The sequence below is a fragment of the Chiloscyllium plagiosum genome, unplaced genomic scaffold (assembly GCF_037043375.1).
Source record: "Chiloscyllium plagiosum isolate Xiang-an unplaced genomic scaffold, Cpla_swu_hap1 HiC_scaffold_1, whole genome shotgun sequence".
Lineage (NCBI taxonomy): Eukaryota > Metazoa > Chordata > Chondrichthyes > Orectolobiformes > Hemiscylliidae > Chiloscyllium > Chiloscyllium plagiosum.
In genome coordinates this window covers 167,025,405-167,049,975 of record NW_028270139.1, presented here as the reverse complement: position 1 = coordinate 167,049,975, position 24,571 = coordinate 167,025,405, and the positions used below count along the sequence as shown (strand labels likewise).

At 41.5% G+C, this 24,571-nt stretch overlaps 1 protein-coding gene across 3 annotated transcripts in view; it reads left to right on the top strand.

Moving 5' to 3' along the window:
• znf638 (zinc finger protein 638) overlaps window positions 1–24,571 on the top strand; it is a 216,157-nt gene that overhangs the window by 108,820 nt on the left and 82,766 nt on the right. For all 3 annotated transcript variants that reach the window (XM_087992078.1, XM_087992072.1, XM_043691939.2), the window contains exons 2-5: window positions 6,509–7,907; window positions 13,996–14,057; window positions 21,078–21,116; window positions 23,387–23,922. In XM_087992078.1, coding sequence (XP_087848204.1) covers window positions 6,509–7,907; window positions 13,996–14,057; window positions 21,078–21,116; window positions 23,387–23,922 — 2,036 coding nt within the window. The remainder of the gene's footprint in view (window positions 1–6,508; window positions 7,908–13,995; window positions 14,058–21,077; window positions 21,117–23,386; window positions 23,923–24,571) is intronic.

Sequence of the window (24,571 nt, the reverse complement as noted above, 5' to 3'; positions counted from 1 at the left end):
AGCTTTAGGAGAGATGTCAGAGGTCAGTTCTTTAGCTTCTTTACACAGAGAGTGATACGTGTATGGAATACACTGCCAGCGGTGATAGTCAGACACATTAAGGACATTTAAGTGACGCTTGGATAGGCAAGTTGATGATAGTAAAATGAAGGGTATGTTGGTTGGTTTTATCTTAGAGTAGGATAAAAGGTCAGCACAACATCGAGGTCTGAAGGGCCTGTACTGTACTGTTCTATGTTCCATGTTCTGTAAATCATGTGAATGATGGTGCAATTTGCCATAAGACTGACCAACACACAGCCTTCTCGCTCGGACCCTCAACTGACTGCTCGGACATAGTGGTAGATTGCAGTATTTGAGGAGAAATTAACTTTAATTTCAATCAACTGTGCCTATTTCATGTGGCCTTTTGAGCAAGAAGTATGTTTGCATTGAGGTATATAACTATAAACTATAATGATTGGACAGAATATTACAGTACACTTTTGTATTTGAGGTACAGTCAGTTCTGATATAACGCGATAGTTCTGTTACTGTGCAATCTCATGTTAGAAGAAATTTGCACAATAGTCGTGCCATTTAAACTAATGGAGCCTGTACACATAAGGAAAGTTCACATTCTACAAATAATGCTGTAAATTTTTCAATCACGTTAAAAGCAAATTCGAGTTGAGGAAACACATTATAGCAGAACCCCGACTGTATATAATTGGTTTATGAAGAGTGTCGGTTGAATAATAAGAAATAGGAATAGGTATCGGGCCCCATGAGCATGCTGTACTATTCAGTAGGATTATGGCGGATCCAATATTCCTCTTTCCTGCCTTTTTTGTTTAACCCTTGATTCCCCTACTGATCAAGAATCTATCTATCTCAGCCTTAAATAACAACAACGACTCTGCTCCCTCAACTCTCTTTGGCAAGAAGTTTCAAAGACGCTATCAGCCTTTATGTGAAGAATTTCCTCCTCATCTTAGTCTTAAGTTGGCATGCCTTTATTCTAAGGCTATGCCTTCTAGTCCTAGACTCTCCCATAAGGGGAAGTATTCTCATAAGAGAGAGATGGCTGGTAGTGGTTTAATCTGATAGTCACCACACTTCAGGCAAGGGGAGAGGTTGAGGTTTCATGGTAACCTCAGCTGGTACAGAAATTGAGCCCATGCTGTTGACAACACGATACATCACAAACTAGCCATCCAGCCAACCGTGATAATCAGCCCTCTCTTAAGTGTAATGTTTTTGTTCAAAATGTTTATTGGTAGAGGAATTGAGTTCCGGAGCCCTGAGGTCATGTTGCGGTTGTATAAGACTCTGGTGCGGCCGTATCTGGAGTATTGTGTCCAGTTTTGGTCGCCATACTACAGGAAGGATGTGGAGGCACTGGAACGGGTGCAGAGGAGGTTTACCAGGATGTTGCCTGGTATGGTAGGAAGATTGTATGAGGAAAGGCTGAGGCACTTGGGGCTGTTTTCATTGGAGAAAAGAAGGTTTAGGGGTGACTTGATAGAGGTGTACAAGATGATTAGGGGTTTAGATAGGGTTGACCATGAGAACCTTTTTCCATGTATGGAGTCAGCTATTACGAGGGGGCATAGCTTTAAATTAAGGGGTGGTAGGTATAGGACAGATGTTAGGGGTAGATTCTTTACACAGCGAGTCGTGAGTTCATGAAATGCCCTGCCAGTTGCAGTGGTGGACTCTCCCTCTTTATGGGCATTTAAACAGGCATTGGATAGGCATATGGAGGATAGTGGGCTAGTGTAGGTTAGGTGGACTTGGATCGGCGCAACATCGAGGGCCAAAGGGCCTGTACTGCGCTGTATTTTTCTATGTTCTATCTTTACTTCTCTGGTAGTTTTCTCTTGCTCTGTGTTAATTTCCTTGCTGGAAATACTATGGGCATTGTTGGTCTTATCCACAACCAAATGGTCATTCGTTGTGGAATGAATAAGGAGGTTTACATTAGATTCCTTACAGCATGGAAACAGACCCTTTGGCTCAGCAAGTCCACACAACCCTCCGAAGAGTAACCCACCCAGACCCATTCCTCTACATTTACCCCTAACTAATGCACCTAACACTATGGACAATTTAGCCTGGCCAATTCACCTAACCTGCACATCTTTGGTTTGTGGGAGGAAGCCGGAGCACCCAGAGGAAACTCTCTCAGACATGGGGAGAAGGTGCAAACTCCCCACAGACAGTCACCCAAAGCAGGAATCGACCCCAGAACCCTGGCGCTGTGAGGCACCAGTGAGCTGTCGTGCCGCCCCTATTCAAGCCTGCATTCCAGCATTCCATTCCAGCAAATTCCACTTTTCTACATCTAAATTCAAAAGTTGATTGGGGCAGATGTTTGCAGGTAAAGGGAAAGCTGGAAAACAGGAAGCATTCAAAAATGAGATAATGAGAGTCCAGAGACTGTATGTTCCTGTTTGGGTGAAGGGCTGGTAGGTGTAGGGGATGCCAGATGACTAAAGAAATTGAGGTTTTGGTCAAGAAAAAGAAGGAAGGATATGTCTGGTATAGACAGTTGGGATCAAGTGAATCCTGAGAAGACTGTAAAGGCAGTAGGACTATACTGAAGAGGCTAATCAGGAGGCCAGAAAGGGGACATGAGATAGCTTTGGCACATTGGGTTAATGAGGATCCAGAGGGATTCTACAAATGCATTAAGGACAAAAGGGTAACTAGGGAAAGAATAGGATTCTTTAAAGATCAGCAAAGCCGCCTATGTGTGGACCCGCAGGCAATGGAGGAGATACTACATGAATATTTTGTATCTGTGTTTACTGTGGAGAAGGATATGGAAGCGAGAGAACTTGAGGAAATAAATAGTGACGTGTTGAAAAATATCCATATTCCAGAAGAAGAAGTGTTAGATGTCTTAAAACACATAAAGGTGGATAAATCCCTTGGACCTGATCAGGTGTATTCTGGAACTCGGTGGGAAGTGAGGGAAGAGATTGCTGGGCCCCTTGCTGAGATAGTAGTGTCATCGATAGCCATAAGTGAGGTGCAGAAGTCTGGAGGTTGGTGAGCATTATGCCTCTATTTAAGAAAGGTGGTAAGGAAAAGCTAGGGAACAATAGACCGGTGAGCTTGATGTCGTTGGTAGGCAAGTTGTTAGAGGGAATCCTGAGGGAAAGGGTTTACATAAATTCCTGACGAAGGGCTTTTGCCCAAAACATTGATTCTCCTGCTTCTCAGATGCTGCCTGACCTGCTGTGCTTTTCCAGTACCACACTCTAAATTCTAATCTCCAGCAGTCCTCACTTTCACCTTAACATGTATTTTGAAAAGTAAGGACTGATTAGGAATAGTTAGCATGGCATTGTGCATGGGAAATAATGTCTCACAGACTTGACTGAGATTTTGAAGAAGTAAGAAAGTGGATTGATGAGGGTAGAGCAATGGATGTGATCAATGTGGACATCAGTAAGGCTTTGAACAAGGATCCTCCTGGTAGACTGGTTAGCATTGTTAGATCACACAGGGAGAGCTAGCCATTTGGATACAGAATTGGCTTGAATATAGAAGACTGGTGGTGGTGGAGGGTTGCTTATCAGATTGGAGGCCTGTGACCAGCAGTGTGCCATAAGAGTTGATACTGGGTCCACTGCTTTCTGTCGTTTATATAAATGAGTTGAATGTGAACATAGAAGGTATAGTTAGTAAGTTTGCCGATGACTCTAAAATTGGAGATGTAGTGGACAGCGCAGAAGGTTACCTCAGTACAATGGGATCTTGATCAGATGGGCCAACGGACTGAGGAGTGGCAAATGGAGTTCATTTTGAAAAGGCAAATCAGGGCAGACTTGTAAACTTTTAATGTTAAGGTACTTGGGAGTGTTGCTGAACAAAGAGACCTTGGAGTGCAGGTCCGTAGTTCCTTGAAGATTGAGACGCAGGTAGATAGGGTAGAGAAGAAGACATTTGGTATGCTTGCCTTTATTGGTCAGTGTATTGAGTGTAGGAGTTGGGCTATCATTTTGCAACTATACAGGGAATTGATTCGGCCTCTTTTGGAGTATTGCATGCAGTTCTGGTCTCCCTCCTATGTTGTGAAATTGAAAGGTTCAGAAATGATTTACAAAGATAGTCCCAAGATTGGAGGGTTTCAGCTGTAGGGAGAGGTTAAATAGGTTGGGACTATTTTCCCTGGAGCATCAGAGGCTGAAGGGTGACCTTTTGAGGTTTAGAAAATCATCATGAAGAGTATGGATAGGTTAAATCAGCAGTCTTTTTCCTAGGTTCCAGGAATCCAAAATTAGAGACCATTGTTTAGGGTGAGATGGGAAAGATTAAAAGGGATCTAAGGGGCAATGTTTTCACACAGAGGGTGGTGTGTGTATGGAGTGAACTGTCAGAGGAAGTGGTGGGGGCTAGTACAATTACAGTATTTAACAATCATCTGGATGAGTATATGAATAGGAAGGGTTTGAAGGGATATTGTCCAAATGCTGGCAAATAGGACTAGATTCATAGAGGAGATCAGGTTCTGTGCTATATATCTCTAGGACTAGGTATTGCAGAAGGGGCCACTAGATTGTCATTAATTGGCACCCAGTACACCCTGTGTCTCCCTTTTCCCCATGCCCAGGTGTTCTGAGAACATTTTCTAGCTTACTCTTGTTGCAACTTAGTTGAGCTAACTGGATTGAACCTGTGATCATCTTGGTCTGTGTAACTCAGTTACATTCTCTGAGTAAGCAGAAAACAGTAAATTTTTGTTTTTACAGAACATTTTTTAAACATCTGGTTAACATTCTTGAGTGCTTCATTTTATTGTTTATTGTTAGTGAACCCTAAACTTTGCTATTGAGTGTTTTGAGAGTGATTTAAGAAAGAAAATCTGTGAATTTTGATTGCGTGGTGTAGTGTTTCTAAAGAAAAAGAATGCCCAAATTTTGAGATTTTCTCTTTCATGTGCTAAGTACATTTCTAAGCCGTTGAGCCAGTTGTCTTTGAAGTAAAGTAACTAATGTGAGCAAATGTAAAGCAGCTTTAAGTGCTTAAGATCTAATCAGACAGCTATGTCCTATTTATTAAAGGAAGCAGCTCAGTCGATATTGCATTCCCTAATGTATTTGAAGTACTGTCTATCTGTGTGGTATGTTCAGTTCCTGGAGTGGATCTTGAAAACATGATTTTATTCCTCCACGTGTTATCAACTAAACAAATGTGTTATAATTAAAGCTGCTGCTCGGTAAGGTCAAAAACCCAACATCTTTGTCCTATTTTGGAATAGGATAATTGTCTGTCATTAAGTAGTTGGTTTTGCAAATTTAAACAAATGTGTCAGTGCTTGTCATTTTTCGGCCCTTAACACTTCCTTAAAAGCTAGCGTAAACTTCCTAAGCTGCTTGCACTTTTCCAGTAAGTCATCCTCATGGCCATTCTTCCTGTATGCAATTCATGACACCCATTGATCAGGGTTGGTCTGCATTGTTAACATCCCAGATTCTGTATGAAGGATGGTGTTTCTTCCATACTGCTGCAGGAAGCCAACGTTATAGTGGCGTTTAATCCCACTGACATTCAGTGCTCCCAACTGAACTAAGCGTCCCTGAAAGCTACATCTTCCAAGCCTGGCCTTCCTGGGATGGGTGCATCAGCCCTCGAGAAATTACTGAAGGAAACATTTTGTGGATATTTAGATTGTCAAAAAGGAAGACATATGGAATTCCATATGTCTATCAGCCTGGCCCCAGGAAAGGCCTGATATGAGAATTCATGAAACGTTCATAATTTAAAAGATGGTGTCACTAACTGCAGGACTCCAGGAGGGGCTGCACCATTTAGAAACCTGAATAGCTCATCAATCTATAAAAATATGTTAGACTAAGTTTGTAGTTCTATGAGTGAGTTAAGAAAGAAAATCTGTGAATTTGATTGCGTGGTATGGTGTTTCTAAAGAAAAGGATGAACAATTTTTGGGATTTTCTCTCTTTCATAGGAGAACACTTTTAGGACCCTTCATACAGTTTTTCGAAGGTCTGAGAAGTCATCCTTGTAACAATTCATTGTGATTTTCACTTATGGTTTCAGTACATGGAGAATTTATTGTTACCCAGGATTGTTTGTAAAAAGTGCAACAGGATGCTGTGGACTTGGGACACTTCGCAGAAGCAACCCGAAAGCTTATGGAATGTTTTCACTTGTGGGTCTCTATCTAACTTGAGCCTTATCATTCCATGATTTTTTTTTAAACTTAAGCTTTTGAAAAGCTGAGATGTATCAATAGTTGCCGCATTATCATGTAATTTAAGTTTTGTATGGGGCGGAAATGCTTCTGAAAGCTCCAATGTTATCAACTATACATACCCATTTCATCATGTCTTCAATGTCCTGATCTAACTGTGACCTTCTGTTTAGTTACTACTTGAAGAAATAGCTCTTTTTTTTTAAGCAGTCAAGCATAAATATATTGATCTGGCTTTAAAACCCTTTAAATGTGGAAGTTACCTGAGACGTAAAAATCTAATGTTTGTCTTTTAACTTTCAGCTTTGCGTTATTCTTGGAAAATTGTGCTCCAGCAGTGAATTCATTGAACCTCGGCATTACCAGTCCACTTCTATTAGGCTCAGCAAATTTGCAGCTCGCCCAGATAAAGGCCCAGCTGGCCCTTCAGCAGCTGAACTCTGTCGCCTCCACAACCGTTTCCAACACCGCTCTTGCATCGTTGAATCAAGCTCTAGTGAAGATCAGCATGTTCAATGCCAGAGGGGCATTTGGCCAGAGTCAAGGACCACCAAACCAGTTTGGCCAGAGTCAAGGACCACCAAACCAGTTTGGCCAGAGTCAAGGTCCACCAAACCAGTTTGGCCAGAGTCAAGGTCCACCAAACCAGTTTGGCCAGAGTCATGGCCCACCAAACCAGTTTGGGCAAAGTCATGGCCCACCAAACCAGTTTGGGCAAAGTCATGGCCCACCAAACCAGTTTGGGCAGAGTCAGGGCCCACCTAACCAGTTTGGGCAAAACCAGGGCCCACTTAACCAGTTCGGGCAGAATCAAGGCCCGCCTAACCAGTTTGGCCAGAATCAAGGACCACCAAACCAGTTTGGCCAGAATCAAGGACCATCTAGCCAGTATGGTATGAATAACCCAGGACCATACATGGGGGGAGGAGGAGGAGGAGGAGGCGGAGGAGGAGGAGGAGGAGGAAGAGGAATGGGAATGGGACCTCAAGGAGCATCACAAGGCAACTTTGGTGGAATGAATATGGGAATGATGAATCAACCTGGAAATAATGTAGGCTTAGGTCAGTGGTCCTCCTATCAGAGTTCTTCATCTGGAGGCTTTCGATCTGGGTATGGGAGCACTAGTACACCTGCATCTCAAAGTGGAGACCAGAGATCTGCAGTTCAACGTTTTCATGACACAATGAAGGCTTCTAATATATTGGCCAACTTTGGCCTGTCAAATGAAGATCTGGAAGAGCTAAGTCGTTACCCAGATGAGAAGCTTACGCCAGAAAATATGCCCTACATTTTAAGAGAAATAAGAATGCGGAAAATGAACAAGCAGCAACAATCCAGTAGTTACGATCAACCGTACAAGCTACAAGATAAAGACTACAGAAGAGAAGTACAGAGCAGTGTCGTAGATTATGGGCATGGGCAACAGTATGATTACCGAGATAGGACCATGGAGAACCAGAGTATGCATTACAGTCGTGAAGCGCTGAGAGAAGGAAACTGGAATGAAGATTATAAATGTCCACCCCAGAATTATCCAATGGAACCGTCGCGAGATGACAGTACTCATGGAATCAAGCGAACAGTTCTAGTGGTGAAGAAGGGATTACCAAAGCCCAAGTTGATGAATGATTACTATGGTGTCCCTGCACTGAGGTTCCCCCACGTGTGCAGTTTGTGTAACATAGAATGTAGACAAATGAGGGTGAGTGTTTGTTAACCTAGTTTGTCTTTTCTGATAATTTGCTTCCTTAACAGCCATAGTATTTGTGGGTCACAACTGTCTGTGGTGAGCCTGAAAAAGCCACCATTGGCTGGATAACAGCCCAGTGGTAAAGCATTTTTGTCGTTGTTAATTTGGCAAGTATATATTTAATTGAAGATCTTGGGACACAGAGAAAAGCATAAAGGTATAATATTGTACTAGGCATTAATGTGGATCTATATTTTAATGCTTAATCATTCCTATTTTTAACCAAAAGAGAATAAAAACAATTGTAGCAAATTTTTCAGCCAATTATTGTGGAGTCCTTCTAATTCTACCATTAGTTGAATTTGATGTTTCAAGGTCATGTTGATATTGTGCTCAGTCTTCTGTGCTGGACGCTAACTTGCAGGATTTAGGTGAAAATTTATCCAAATCCCCTTTATAGGTCCTTGATAGAATTACTGCAGGTAGGTTGTGGTGAAATCGCATGTGGAATGCCTTTTAAGAATCCTTAAAAAATGAAGGTAGAAATCGTAGATCCTTTCCAACTGTGAATCAGAGTGTGATTTCCTGAAAGTAAAATTTATATGATCTAGTGTAAAATTGTATCCCTACCGAGAGATGAACTTTCTCAGACCTGCTATTTTGAGTTAAGGTGGAAAAGGTTTATGCTACCACCAGTGTGGGTTGCTGAATTACATTACAGTAGATACAGACACTTGTTACTAAAGTTTTAATAGAGTAGATGTTCCAAGTATGCTGGTCTGTATAAAGTGTGTTGTTCTTAAGAATTCAGTCATGTTCATTTTTCTGTCAACTACTAGGTAGAGCAGAATTTCTGCATCTCCACACTTCATTTTTTTTTGAGCTGTGCTAGATGCTGATTTTCTAAAAGAAAATAATTTTAACTATTATATTTGATCCATTTTGGCTGACTTCTCCAGCTGAGTAGCAATGATGGTATGTAGGTGGATTTTGTTTATGGCGATAGCTATAATCCCATTGTACCTTTTGCCCTTCGCTATAAGCCCAGGTTGCCCAATGGAAAGAATCTTAAAGGTTAAGGTAACCATTTAAGGTCATGTGGAGTACCTTCATTTGCTTCATTTATTTCTGTTACTATATACAGGATCTGCAGCTCATCCAAGAGGGGTGAAGTTATTGCATTTCTCAATTTTATTTTTCGTGTTGAGGTTGAGACTGAACATTAACAAGCCTCAATGTTACTTCATCTAATATTTGTTGAAACACCACATTTGCATGTCTTTCTTGTTTCTAATTCACAAACTCAGGAAAATAATCCAGCTGGATATGGAAGAAGTACTTAAAACTTATTAACTGTGGAAACAAGTTAATCAGGCCATCATTTTGAGTGTAATTTTTTTTATATTTATGTAGCTATTGACTATTTTATAAGGGATCTCCAAGTGTTTAGGGTGTGTTTTGTGGTTGAATATGAAAAACTGTGGATTCAGGTAAGAATTAAATTATTTAAACAATGGAGTTTTACAGTTTGTAGTTGATGCATGGGAATTTACAGGAACGTACCTTTAAAAGGCATAAGACTCAAGAATAGCAGTTTTCATCTGTATTAAAAATGTTTGTGAAGTGAGCCCAGCTTGTTGTAAAAATTACTATGCTGTCAACAGTAATCCATCCTCACCTTCAGACTGTCCTTCTTTTATTGGACCTTTTATCGGATTGTTTTCATTAGGAAAAAAAGGTGATTGGGGGAACCTGATTGAGGTCTGCAGAATCATGAAGGGTATAGAATGGGTGGACAGAGATAAGTTTTTTTTCCAGAGTGAGGGATTCAATAACGATAGGTCATTCATTCAAGGTAAAAGTTTTAAGGGGGATACACGCGGAGAGTACTATACACAGAGGGCGATAGGTGCCTGGAATGCGTTGCCAGTAGAGGTAGGCACGGTAGATTCATTTAAGGTGCGTCTGGACAAATGCATGAGTAGGTGGGGAGCAGAGGGATACAGATTCTTAGGAATTGGACGATAGGTTTAGACAGTGGATTTGGATCAGCTCAGGCTTGGAGGGCCGAAGGGCCTGTTCCTGGGCTGTAAATTTTCTTTGTTCTTTATAAGGTGCCAAAATACTGAAGTCTTATGGAACTTTTAAACCATTCTTGGATATTTCCTGTAATATCTTTGTGCTGGTCATAGAAGTTCTTTCTGTATTTGTGAAATCCCCAAGAAATCATCAACTGAAAGGAATTTTGGAAGTTTGTCAGCTTATCAACAGAACCAGATTACATTGCTATTCTGATGATATATCAATAATTGACATTACTAGGTCATGAGGTAGTTCTCTTTCAGTCTTGGTTCATCACCTGTGATCTATTTTGCGAAATATGAAGAGGTTGATAAAAGCTGGAAAAAGTAGAAATTTGCACTTATCGGTACAGTGTCTGCATGGTGATTGAAGAGCTTGCTGTCTGTTGTAGAAAGCTCAGCATTTATTCCACAACTTGTCTCTAAAAGAATGCTGTAAGTTGATTTTGATATCTTCTGCACCTGCATTGTGGAATTTTACCTGCTTGTTGATTCTTCAAGGTAGTGTCCAAAGTAGTAGAACTGAGTAGTAGTTATTTCTTAACACGGATTTCATCTGTTTATCAAGTACATAGCTTGCGGTTTGCACCTCAGTGCTGTATGTCTGAAAATTAGTGATGAAATATTGGGCGCCTCTCCAGGTGACATTCATCATAAACTTCTGCTGTGCAGAAATAACGTACAGAATTCACTACTACTTAGCATTAATTGTGCTTTATGTTGGCTTGTGGTACCAGACAATAATTATACCCAAGCTGTCATCAGAATCAGCGATGTATGTCTTTGTTTTGCACTTAGTTGCAATGTTTCTGTCACTGTTCAGATGCAAACTTTGTGGAATACTGAAATTTGTTTAGATATACAAATGCAGTGTCTGAATCTGAGACACTGCGGCTTTCCTTCTGGTTCTAGTTCACTGCCACTTCGGAATGTGTACAGTATCATTAAATTAAGGGTGTAAAAGATGAGGTACCAACCGATCAAGAGTCAGAAGAACGTTATTCTGCCGAATGAGTAAGGGAACTGTCGAGCAATCTGCAAACTCTGAACAGAATTTAATCAAGATTCTTGGACTATTTTGCATATTGACTAATTTTTGGTGTTATAGATGTGCTCGAACAGCTTAGCTAGGAATACGCCTAGTTGTGCAAAGTCTTTAGCATACAACCAGGGTATTTTTACGGCCACTTGCCTTTGCAGTATCTGTTATGCTCAGCTGTTACTTGATAGTACATAGTTTGCTGAGACTAGTATTTGTGATGCCGGGAATCTTGGGTGAAGGACGAAATTGGCCATCAGTTCAGCGCTGATGGTAGCAAATGCCGCACTAACCTGATGCAGTCACATACTGGATTCGGCCATCTTTCCAGAAGGGACTTTCAAGAAACCACATCCTCCAATTTTTAAAAAAATTGTCTGGTGTCAGTAATGGCTGCTGAAAAATAATGCACTCTAATTTTAAACCTCTTGTGGGGTCAGTCTCTGGAATCTATATGTAAATCAGCATGAAGTTGCTGTTCAAGTCCCCTTCATATATGGGTGCTGTCAATGGCAGGTGAATCTGATGACTGATATGAAGCGGATGGCATCTGTAGTCTTTATGGCAGTTGAAGACAAATGTTTTGCATTTCTCTTTTGCTTTAACTATTCAATACCCAATTCCATTGAGCTGTAACTATCAGTTGCAGCGCTCATCTTCCAAAGCCTCTTGATTTCATGAAATTATAGATAAATAGAAAAAAAGTAAACAGCTGGAGAAGTCAGTTATTTTGAGCTCTCAATTTCTGCCACAAGGATGTGTTAGGCAATTCTCAAACTGCAATGGAAGAAGAAATGAAAATGAAGAGTATTTTGTTGGATGGCCTTCATTCTTCAAAACTGAACAAACCAAAGGTCATCGGGTTGACTGTCCTGTCAGGAAAATAAATATAGCTTTATTTCTGCTGGTCTTTCACTGCACCCCTCATGTCAGTTGCTGTGGAGCTTTGAGGTTTTGTTAGGCTGTTTACCTAAATATAATAATAGTAGGCCGTTGAAGTGTTTCTCCTTGTTGGTAACCTGGGCTTATCCTTTTGTTGTGTTAGGTGGTGGGTGTTCATTGAAACAAGAACAAAAATGCCGTTACTGGATAAATTGTCTTTCAGTGGCTACTCTTGGTGCCGTTGATTTATTGCACTGTATTTGGATAACTTGAAGGCTGTAAGCGCAGTAGAATTGTTCCTCAGTTTCACATCATTTCTATCCTAAGCTATTGAAGTTGCTGCCTTAAAGATCCTCAGTGGTTGTTGTGATGTGATGCCACCCAATGTGTGAGGAATTCCTTGTTACATACCAACCCCTCCACCACCAACCGCCACCATTACCACATGTACATGATTTTTCAGGAGAGCTTAGATAGTCATTAGTAAGAAACTTAAATAATTTCTCTCTTCCAACCCCAACTAATTTAATCCTCTGACTGTCTGTCTGAAACCAGCTAACAGAGTACAGAAATGGAATTGAAACTTTGGTTTTGTCATATGTAACTGTTAAACATTTCCTTTTTAAAAGCTGAGCTATCTCAGGACCTGAAATGGGCTTCAGTGCAGTGCTGTTGTGGGACAAGTATAATATTTTCAGGATATCTCAAAATAAAAATGGCACAAGTTGGAATTAATGGGACACTAGATAGATCATTGTCCTGAAGGTAGGAAGAAATGAGATGTGGCTACAATCAATTTCCAAATAAAAAGTTGTTTCAAAAGAAGCTGTACAGCTCTATGACTCTAAGTGCTACATGATTCAATTGAATAATGAATGGCCACTTGGCATGGAAACTCTGAAGATCTGCCACAGTATGACAGCTGTTGTAAAACTGTTTTTTTCATTCTTAAAATTGTTGAAATATGCTATATTGATAAATAGTGCAATGGTAATGGAAAATGTTGCTGTGGGATTCAGAAAAGGAGAATGAGGTTCATCAATTCTAAAATCAGATTTCATATGACGATCCATGCAGACGACACATGAATTCATTATCCAGTGTACATACCCTGCTATTACTGTGAATTAATCTATTAGTTTATTATTGTTCAATCCATTTTGTTTAAAATAGTTTTGTCCTCCCCAACCTCAGAATACTGATGCTTGTAGGCAATAGATCTGGCAGTGATTTATGGCTTTTGTTATTCCACTGAGAGGAGATGCCTAATTTCTTTTCTCGTGACCTCATTTGTTCAGTTGTTCAACTGGAGAATCTCGCCTAAAATCCTATCCTGCAGTCAAAGGTTCCACACATGTGATCACGAATAAGTAACTTGTCACTGGTGACTGCTAATGATTTGCTGTATGATTACCAGCAATGTTTGGGAAGGCCAGTAGAAGCATGTGTCAGTGACTTACCCATGAAGAGAAATATATGCTCCCATTTCGGCAGGATTAAAAACTCAATTCAGGAAACCATTATCTTGAGTAATTTGGATGCATACTTGTGTTCAAATGGCTATTGGGTGCAGATCTGTTCAAAGTCCTCACTTAAAAGTAGCAATTGCAGAGCACTGCAGAAAGTAATTCAGTGAGTCATAGTGCCACACAGTTTTAATATGTTAGTTAAAACTCAGTTTCAACCTTACTATACTGGTCACTGTACTAACCAGCGTTGAACATATCAAATACTTTGCCCATTACTTTATGTTCAGTCAACGCATGTTTGGGCTTTCTTCCTGTTCTCTGAAATGTTCAGTCTCTGTGCGGTGTCGAATAATATTTATGGAAGAGCAGTTCATCACATTAATGCTGTGTGGTCTGTTGATAAGCTATCTCTATTATTTAAATCCATGTAAAACACCCATCATCATTGGGTGGTGCCTTTTAGAGCTGTGCGGACTGGACATCATCTGGTTTGAGTGGTGCCATAATGTATTTGTTAAATTGATGTAAATGAATAATTTGAACATGTGGTTGGCTCAATTTTATAGGCTGGTTATTTTTCCCATTGCATGGTGTTAAAGTGTTGTTTTCTGTCTTCTTTGTTTTTACAGGATTGGGACCGGCACAACAAAACATCTGTCCACAAGGACAGCTGCAGGCTTTTGCTCAAAGAGTAAGGATTTTACCCAAATTTGGGGATTTTCTTTCAGGTTTTGTCAATTATGAAGAGTTGGTTTAAACGCAGATTGTAAGTGCATACACTTTACTCCTTTGTCTTCTCCCAAAGGATGGGGCATCTTTGGGATACAACAGTCCTCAGTTACCTACTGAGAAGATTGCTTTTTATGCAACCCTATGTTGTGTGTGTCAGAAAGTTTTCGTTTATAGAGATCATGACAGCTGAACTACAATTCCTTTTTATATGAAGCCCTACCGCCAGCTCCCAACCACTATCTCAGCTAGAAAATTTATTACCATGGTAAAATCTGCATTGTTTGAACTTATGGGTGTAACAATAGTTTCAGTGTTCATCTTCAACCCTCCTTGTCCCTCAAATTAACTTGTTAATGCCTTCTATGACAAGTTGGGAGAGGCTGCCCACCATCCTACTAATCCCCCTTTCCAAATTAGGGTCCCAGCAAGGTCGCCCCAAGGTTGCTTGTCCCCATGGCTATAGCTGCACTTATAGATTTTTGAAGCTGGTTGCCTCCCTCCCCATAGCTTTCTGCCTTGACCCCGCTGAAAAAACATCTAGTACTTTTCTAGATACAATTTTTTGATGGCAAAGGGATTTGTGTGTTATGGGGGAAGATGGAAAATTGAAGTTAAGACAGATCAGTCCTGATCTTACTGAGCAGGCCTATTCCTGCTCTTACTCCCCTTCAGTCAGTAGTGATTTTTCTTTGCTTTTCAGTGGAAATAGTCCCAGCAAAAGCCACAATTGCATGTGCTGCTGAGACTTGGAGAATATCAGCTGATCATATGGCCAAAATCTGAGTCCCAAGCTGCCGCCAATAATAGATGTCTTGCCTTTAACAAGGCAACAAGCCTTGATCTACTGCTGGACTGCTAGGAGGAATGTATTTTATGTCGGGCTAGGAAGCCCTGTCCTCATGAAAATTGTGCTGTATAGTTTTTGTTTTAACTGAATTTATTTCACAAACTGCAAGGCTGGTGTTTGAACTTCGCTGGTCTGGATTATTAACTTTGGCCCTTGAATTATTATAGTGTAGAAACAGTATAATACTTGGAGATTAAATAAATGCAAAAAACTAAAGAACTATGGATGCTAGAAATCAGAAGCAAAAGCAGATATTGCTGGTCTGGCAGCCTCTATGAAAAGCGATCAGAATTAATGTTTCAGGTCCAGTGAATGTTCTGAAGAAGGGTTAAGAAGGATCTGAAACGGTAACTCTGTTTTCATTTAGAATCATAGAATCCTTCCAGTGCAGTTAAAGGCCATTCAAACCGTCAAATCTACACTGACTTTCCAAAGAGCGCCCATTCGGACCCAGACTATTAATCCAGAGACCCAGGCTATGTTCTAGGGTCTAGGTTTGAATCCAACCATGGCAGATAGTGGAATTTCAACTCAATAATGATCTAGAAATAATGATGACTGAGAGTTGTCAGGGAAAACCCATCTGGTTCACTAATGTCTTTTAGACAAGGAAATCTGCCATTCGTACCTGGTCTGACCTACATGTAACTCCAGGCCCACAACAATGTGGTCAACTGTTAAGTGCTCTCTGGGCAATTAGAGATGGGCAATAAATGCTGGTCCAGCCAGTGATTCCCACATCCATGAATGAATTCTTTTTTTTTGGAAAATCACCATGTCTCAGTAGCAACAACCTGGTTAAGTCCGAAAAGATGTAGCTGCTACACTAGAACTTTGTCAGCTGTTGAGGGAACCAACATGAGAGAAAAAAAGTTAACAAATGTCATTGTCACCAATCCACCCTTTACAGCTGTATCTGTTCATAACAGTACAATAGAAGTAACCATTGCATAGTCCTTGTGAAGATGAAATCCCACCTTCTCATTGATAATGCCCACCATTACGTTGTGAGGCACTGCCACCATGCTAAATGGGACATATTTCAAACAAATCTTGCAGTTCAAAACTACGCTATGAGGAATGGTGGACCATTGGCAGCAGGATCGTATTCAATCACAATTTGTCATCTCATGGTCCAGAACATTACCCACTCTTACCATTCCATCAAGCTGGAAGGTAAATCCTAGTACAAGAATGAAGTGTGAAAGAGGGCATCCCAGGAGGAGCCCCAAGTATATCTAAAAATGAGCATTAACCTGGTGATGCTACAAAATAGGACTGCTTGCTGCAAACAATGGAAACAAACATCTTTAGTGCATTCTAAGTGAATAGTGAGTTTTGAGAAGATTTATAGCTCAGGTTGAGGTTCTGGGTGTAAGTTTGCTCGCTGAGCAGGAAGGTTTTTTTTCGGACGTTTCTTCACCATACTAGATAACATCATCAGTGAGCCTCCGGTGAAGTACTGGTATTATGATGCGCTTTCTATTTGTGTTTAGGTTTCCTTGGGTTGGTGATATCATTTCCTGAGGTGATGTCATCTGTTCTTTTTCTCACATCTGCGAAAAAGAACATGAAATAACATCACCAACTCTACGAAACCCCAACATGCAAACACACTGGTCATAACACCGATGTTACGTAGTATGGTGATGAAACGTCTAAAAACAAACCTTTCAGCTCAGTGAGCAAACATACATCCATGTCCAAGTGGTCCTATAACCAACAGATCAGATCTAAGCTCTGCAGTGTTGCTGTATTCAGTCATGAATCATGAATCACAAAGGTGAGGGACGGGAGTCTCTGCAAGTATTCCATCCTCAGAAATGGGTGACCCCAATGCATCAGTGAAAACAATGAGGTTATAGCTTTGTATTAATTTTCATTAAGATCACTCAAGTGGGTGATCCATCTTGTCCTCTTCTTGAGGTCCCGAGTATTATAGGTGACATTTCCTGATAATGTGGAAAAATGCTCAAGTATGTCTAGCACACATAAAACAGGATGAATCTAAAGTGGCTGTTTACCGCCCTATCAGTAAACTCTAGATCATCAGGATATCATGGAAAGTGTCAACAGAGTTATCAAGTAGCACTTGCTAAGTAATAGCCTGCTGATAATATTTAGTTTGCACTCCTGGAGGAGGGAAACAGGCTCTCATTGGAGTTGCACTGAACATGAAGAAAGGTGATTGTGATTGGTGGATGTCAGTCAACTCAGCTTCAGGGTATAATTACAAAATTGAATTGAATTTATTATCATGTGTACCGAGGCACAGTGAAAAGCTCCTTAGGACAGTGTCCTGAGTCCAACCAACTCCAACTGCTTCATCTTCCCTCCATTGTAAGGTCATGCTGTTGTTTTTGCAATGTTTAGAAACATTTGTGACTTCACATGCTGAAACAGATTATGTTCATGTGCAACAAAATGTGGGCAACATCTAGATGTAGACTGATAAATGGCAAGTAACATTAACACCTGGCAAGTGCCAGGCAAAGTCTATCTCAATCAATAGAATCTAACTATTGCCCTTTGACATTTACCATTGCTGAATCCCTCACAATCAACATCCTGGATGTTATCATCGAGCAAAACCCGAGCTCAGCCAGCTATAAAAATATTGTGGCTATAAGACCAGATCAGAGACTAGAAAGTCTGTGCTGGTTAGTTAACTCCTTGGTGTTAGTTCACAAATCAGGAGTGTGATTGCTTGGATGTGTGCATTTTCAACAACACAAAAAACTTGACTCCATCCAGGACGATACAGGCCCACTTGATTGGCACCACATCCACAAATATGCACTTCCTTTGCCTTTGCACAACAGCAGTATCATGTGTACCGTCTCCAAGATGTACTGCAAAAAATTCACAAGGTTTGTTTTGAAACACTTTCCAAACCTGTGAACTCTACCATCTAGAAGGGCGAGGGTAGTAGAGACAAGAGAATGCGACCATCTCCAAACGATACACTATCCTGACAGCACACTATCTGATACCACCATTCCTAACATACCAAATGAGTAGAGAGGTTGATCATTTGGTTACCAATCCTGCTGCGTGATTTGATAAATTTGTGGCTATTGGGACTGTATTTTAAATTCCGCGTTCCCATCGATCCCTGATGATCTGTGATTATCTAATGGGAATCTATCCACATCTGTCTTAAAAATATTCAGTGATTACACTTTTTGAGGTCGAGATTTCCAAAGTCGTATGAATATCTGCAAGCAAAATATCCTCCTAGAAGAGTCAAAACAGCACAGAGACAGGCTTTTCAACCCACCATGTTTGCACCGACCAAGATGCCATTCCAAACTAAATAGACATGGTCTCTTCCCTGCGGTGGGGGAGCCCAGAACTAAAGGGCATAGGTTTAGGGTGAGAGGGGGGAAGTTTAAAAGGGACCTAAGGGGCAAAGTTTTCACACGGAGGGTGGTGCATGTATTAAATGAAGAGGAAGTGGTGGAGGCTGGTACAATTACAACATCTAAAAGGCTGGGTATATGAATAAGAAGAGTTTAGAGGGATATAGGCCAAGTGCTAGCAAATGGGACTCGATTAGTTTAGGATATCTGGTCGGCATAGGTGAATTGGACAGAGGGATCTGTTTCTGTGCTGTACATTGCTATGTCTATATTTGCCTGCAAGTAGTCCATGTACCTCTACATTCCGTCTGTTTGTCCAAGTGCCTCATAAACGTTGCTATCGTATCTACTTATACCACATCCCCTAGTAACACATTCCAGGCAGCTATTCCTCTCTGGTTTAAAACAAAACTTGCCTTGCACATCTCCTTAAATATTCCCCTCTCACCTTAAAAGTATGCTCCCTAGTGTTTGACAGTTCCACCCTGAGCAAAAGACTGTAACTGCCCATCCTTCCAATGCCTCTCATAATTTTAAGTACTCCTTTCAGGTCACCATTCATCCTCCATGTTTGTCTACCCTTTCCAATGCACTCCATTCCAGGCAGTATCTCTTTTGCAATTTCCCTTCCCACATGGTTAAAGATGCCCTCCAGCGCATCTCGTCCACATCCTGCACCTCCGCCCTCAGACCCCACCCCTCCAACCGTAACAAGGACAGAACGCCCCTGGTGCTCACCTTCCTACCCTACCAACCTTCACATAAACCAAATCATCCGCCGACATTTCCGCCACCTCCAAACAGACCCCACCACCAGGGATATATTTCCCTTTCCGCCTTCCGCAAAGACCGTTCCTTTCGTGACTGCCTGGTCAGGTCCACGCTCCCCTTCAACCCACCCTCCCATCCTGACACCTTCCCCTGCCACCACAGGAATTGCAAAACCTGCGCCCACACCTCATCCCTCACCTCCATTCAAGGCCCTAAAGGAGCCTTCCACATCCATCAAAGTTTTACCTGCACATCCACCAATATCATTTATTGTATCCGTTGCTCCCGATGCAGTCGCCTCTACATTGGGGAGACTGGACGCCTCCTAGCAGAGCGCTTTAGGGAACATCTCCAGGACACCTGCACCAATCAACCACACCGCCCTGTGGCTCAACATTTCAACTCCCCCTCCCACTCTGCCGAGGACATGGAGGTTCTGGGCCTCCTTCACCGCCGCTCCCTCACCACCAGATGCCTGGAGGAAGAACGCCTCATCTTCCGCCTTGGAACACTTCAACCCCAGGGCATCAATGTGGACTTCAACAGTTTCCTCATTTCCCCTTCCCCCACCTCACCGCAGTTCCCAACTTCCAGCTCAGCACTGTCCCCATGACTTGTCCTACCTGCCTATCTTCTTTTCCACCTATCCACTCCACCCTCCTCCCTGACCTATCACCTTCATCCCCTTCCCCACTCACCTATTGTACTCTATGCTACTTTCTCCCCACCCTCCTCTCACTTATCTCTCCATGCTTCAGGCTCTCTGCCTGTATTCCTGAAGAAGGGCTCATGCCCGAAACGTCGATTCTCCTGTTCCTTGGATGCTGCCTGACCTGCTGTGCTTTTCCAGCAACACATTTTCAGTCATTGTTTTTCACCTAGTATCTCTTTTGCACCCACTCCATAGCCTCCACATGCTTCCAAAAGTGCAATGACCAGAACTGCTAATCCAAATGTGGCCTAACTAAAGTTTTCAAGAGTTCAATATGACTTGCCAGCTTTTATACTCATTGCAGAGGGCGTATAAAGGCAGAGAAGCTTTTCTGCAGCTGTACGTGGCTCTGATGTGGTTACTGTGTACAGTTTTGACTGACGAAGGCAAACATGCTATATGTTTTTACCACCTTATAGACTTATTATCTCATCTTGCTCATGAAAGGGCAACCCTAATTTTATAACAATGGACCTTACTTCTGGACTGAGCCACAAGAGGAAATATCCTTTCCTCGTCCACCATGTCAGGGCCAATCAAGATCACCTGTCACTCTTCTAAACTTTAGAGAAGACTTATCTGTTCAATCTGTCCTAAGACGTTCTGTTCGTTCTTCATATTAGTCTAGTAAATCACATCTGAACTGCCTGTAATGCATATATACCATTCCTTAGAAACGGAAAGTAACACCATTATGTACCTACACCCAAAGACTGCTGTGGTTCAGGCAGATAGCTCACCACAACATTCTGAAGGGCAAGTCTGACAATAAACGTTTGCCTATCCTGTGAAGCTGACTTCCCATGAATAAATATGAAGAGAAACCATCCAACTATTTAATGACATTAATTTTAGAGAAGTAAAGCTGCCACCCTAATCCGGTTAGGGCTCTGAGAGCATTACCATGTCAACATGTTTGCCTGTTAATTGTAATCATCCAGCAAGTGACTCAGATGTATTAAAACCCAGGGCAAATCAGAGTGGTGATTTACCAATAACATCCCCATCACAGCAATGAAGAAATAGGAAATTAGGCCTGCATCTGGATAAGTACCACCTGATCACTATAGAAGTAAAATAGACAAGAGATTAAAAGAACAATGCTGTATTTTCCAGTCACCTTCCTCCTTTTGCTGTTTATTTTTGGAAGCAGTTGCAATTTCAGTGAAACTAAAAGTTGGTCCTGGAATCAAGTAGTTGGATCAGTTGGGTGTTAAGTGTGGAGCCCACAGGTGTAGTATCTGCTTCTATTACTCCTAATAAACCTTTACATGTTTTATATTTCAGGTATCCTGATTGGGACCCGGATGCGATTGCTGCAACTAAGTATGTAACAGTTTTACAAACCTCTTATCCACTTTTATAGATTTGTGGTATATTGAAACCTTTTGAGCTTCTGTGATTGAGATAGTCAGTTGATTGTTTACTGTTGTATTTTGGGGACTTGCGTTAGACATGATTTTTCAGGTTTTGCATCGGTGTTGGGATGTTTGTATCGAATGGGCAGTCATTTGACTTGCCTGGATTTATTACTTGTTAATGAGCATACCTTTGAATTAAAATTTCGTAATCCTTTAAAATGTGGTCAGACCTTATGAAGCTCTTAACCTGAGTCACTGTTAGGCAGCAGAGTGGGAATTTATGGATCATTTACCAAACAATTAGCATACAATTACAATAGGTAATGGAGACAAATGGAATGTTGGTATTTATTGCAGAGGACATATAAAAGTAGAGAAGCTTCTCTGCGGCTGTATAGGGCTCTGATGTAGTTACTGTGTACGGTTTTGGACTCTTGAATTAGAATATATTTGGATTGGAAGCTATTCATAGATAATTCCTGGGATGAGAAAGTTGTTTTATGGGCAAAGGTTGTCTGAATTTGGCTTTTTACTTTTTCGAGTTTAGAAGGATGTGAGGTGATCTTATTGACCGTTAAAATGTTCTGAGGGGGCTTGCTGGAGTAGAGACTGAAGATGGAGAGGCGATAAATCTGGCTGAAAAATTGCTTAAAAATGAAGGGTCAGTGTCTGACAGTGATGAGAAGATTTCAGTAAGATTCATTAGTCTTTGCAATTCGCTTTTCCAGAGAATGGAGATGGGATCCTTGAAAGTTTTGGAGTCATAGAGATGTACAGCATGGAAATAGACCCTTCGGTCCAAACCATCCATGCCGACCAGATGTCTCAACCCAAACTCGTCCCACCTGCCAGCACCCGGCCCATATCCCTCCAAACCCTTCCTATTCATATACCCATCCAAATGCCTCTTAAATGTTTCAATTGTACCAGCCTCCACCGTTTCCTCTGGCAGCTCATTCCATACACGTACCACTCTCTGTGTGAAAAAGTTACCCCTTAGGTCTCTTTTATATCTTTCCCCTCTCACCCTAAACCTATGCCCTCTAGTTCTGAGCTCCCCGACCCCAGGGAAAAGATTTTGCCTATTTACCATGCCCCTCATAATTTTGTAAACCTCTATAAGGTCACCCCTCAGCATCCAATGTTCCAGGGAAAACAGCCCCAGCCTGTTCAGACTCTCCCTATAGCTCAAATCCTCCAAACCTGGCAACATCCTTGTAAATCTTTTCTGAACCCTTTCAAGTTTCACAACATCTTTCCGATAGGAAGGAGACCAGAATTGCACGCAATATTCCAACAGTGACCTAACCAATGTCCTGTACAGCCACAACATGACCTCCCAACTCCTGTACTCAATACTCTGACCAATAAAGGAAAGCATACCAAACACCACCTTCACTATCCTATCTACCTGCGACTCCACTTTCAAGGAGCTATGAACCTGCACTCCAAGGTCTATTTGTTCAGCAACACACCCTCGGGACCTTACCTGTTAAGATTTGCTTTCCCAAAATGCAGCACCTTGCATTTAAGTTTGAAAGACTCGGTTTGATAAATTCTTGTCAAACAGTACAGTAGTGGAATTTAGCCTGCAATCAAATCAGCCATTATTTTGTTGAAAAACTGAGCATGCTCAGTGGGATGAATGGCATACTCGCGTTCCCATTTTGTATGTTCTATGTACAATTACTTCCCACTTCCTGTGTATTCTCGCTTGGTTTTCACTCACACTGTACCTCCTCATCCTGTCTGCATTGATTTATCACATGTTCTGCAAATTACTCTACTCTATGGTTAACCAATTGTAAGCAGGCCAGTGATGGAAGACTGACTTAAGTTAGGGGCACAAACTGAGCAGGACACAGAATTATCTAGATGAAGATTAGTTTTGACTGAATAATGATCTCATGTTGCTCCTCCATTCTTCGCTTCTATAATAAAGTTGATTTTGGATCAAGGAAGTGAGATGTGATATACTACTTAAAAGGGCGGTGAAAGTAGCTTTAGCTGTAGAATTTAAAAATGAATTGAATAAATATCTGAATTTACTTGATTTTGGGATGGAGAAGTGAAATGAGACTATTTGAATATCTCTGATACAAGCCAGGTGGGTAAATATGCTGTAGACTCTGAAAAACGTTTTCAACTGAAAGTGTGTTTGAATTTTCTTTTAACACCGATCTTCAGCTAAATTGTTTGCAGTTTGGATTCACTTTTCATTTCTGTTTTGCTCAGAGATGATGCCGCGAAGAAAGAAAAAGAAGCCACTGTTGCAGAACAGTCTTCAGCACCCTTCAGCTCAGCACGGATGAGTCCAAAACATCTAAGCCCCCGTCGCATGAGCCCTCCCAGGTCCAGTCCTAGGCATTTAAGCCCACGCAGGGGTAGCCCTAGGCATACCAGCCCTCGCAGACCAAGCCCAAGACGATCCAGTCCACATCGTTCTAGATCCAGTCCAAGGCGCACCAGCCCCAGGCGCTCCAGCCCACACAGATCAAGACCTAGTCCAAAGCGGTCTAGCCCTCACAGGTCCAGACCTAGACGTTTGAGCCCACACAAATCCAAACCAAGCCCAAAGCATTTGAGTCCTCACCGGCCCAGTCCACGCAAGCCTAGTCCCAAGCGCAAACTACAGAAAGAATTACCTGCAAAGAATTCCAAACCGAAGCCTACTGCTGATGATTTGACAAATCAAAAGCCTGCAAATCAGAAGGTTAAAAAGCGACCGCAACCCACCAAGAAACCTGGTACTGAGGATAAAATCGCTCCAGGTATTGTACCATTAATCTAACTGTTTTGCATTAACATGTGACTGGCTGCATAGCATTGACTTCTACACTGGTGTGGCTGACTTGCAAATAAAAAAGCTTACTTTGATTCTTGGTTTATTTCATCTTGGTTAAAGCACTTATCAGAAAGTTGCAGTTTCTGCCTCTTTATGAATGTGGCTTCTATCAATTACAAGATGAGGGATTTGCCGTCTGGGCCATTTGCCATCCCATTTGTCCTTGAGAAGGTAGTAGTAAGCTAATTACTTGAACAGCTGCACACTGCAATGCTTTTGGGTAGCCATAGGATTTTGATCATTTAAAAAATACAAAATCAACATGGAAGATGGAATCTGAACTTATTGAATTTAAGAGTCCAGTTCTGCTGTTGAACGAGATATTGAATGAGGCCATCATAGCAGAAGTCTTTGAGTACAGGAGAAGGGGTGTCTTGGTGGGACCATATCTGGCAGTTTTGGTCTCTTTATCTCAGAAAGGATGTTCTTTATGTAGAGAGAGTGCAGCGAAGGTTTGCCTGGCTCTGTCTTGTTTGGTAGAAGGGAAGATTGAATTAGTTAGGATTACAATCGCGAGAGTTCAGAAGAATGAGAGATGGATCTCACAGAAACCTATAAAAGTTTAACTGGAGTTG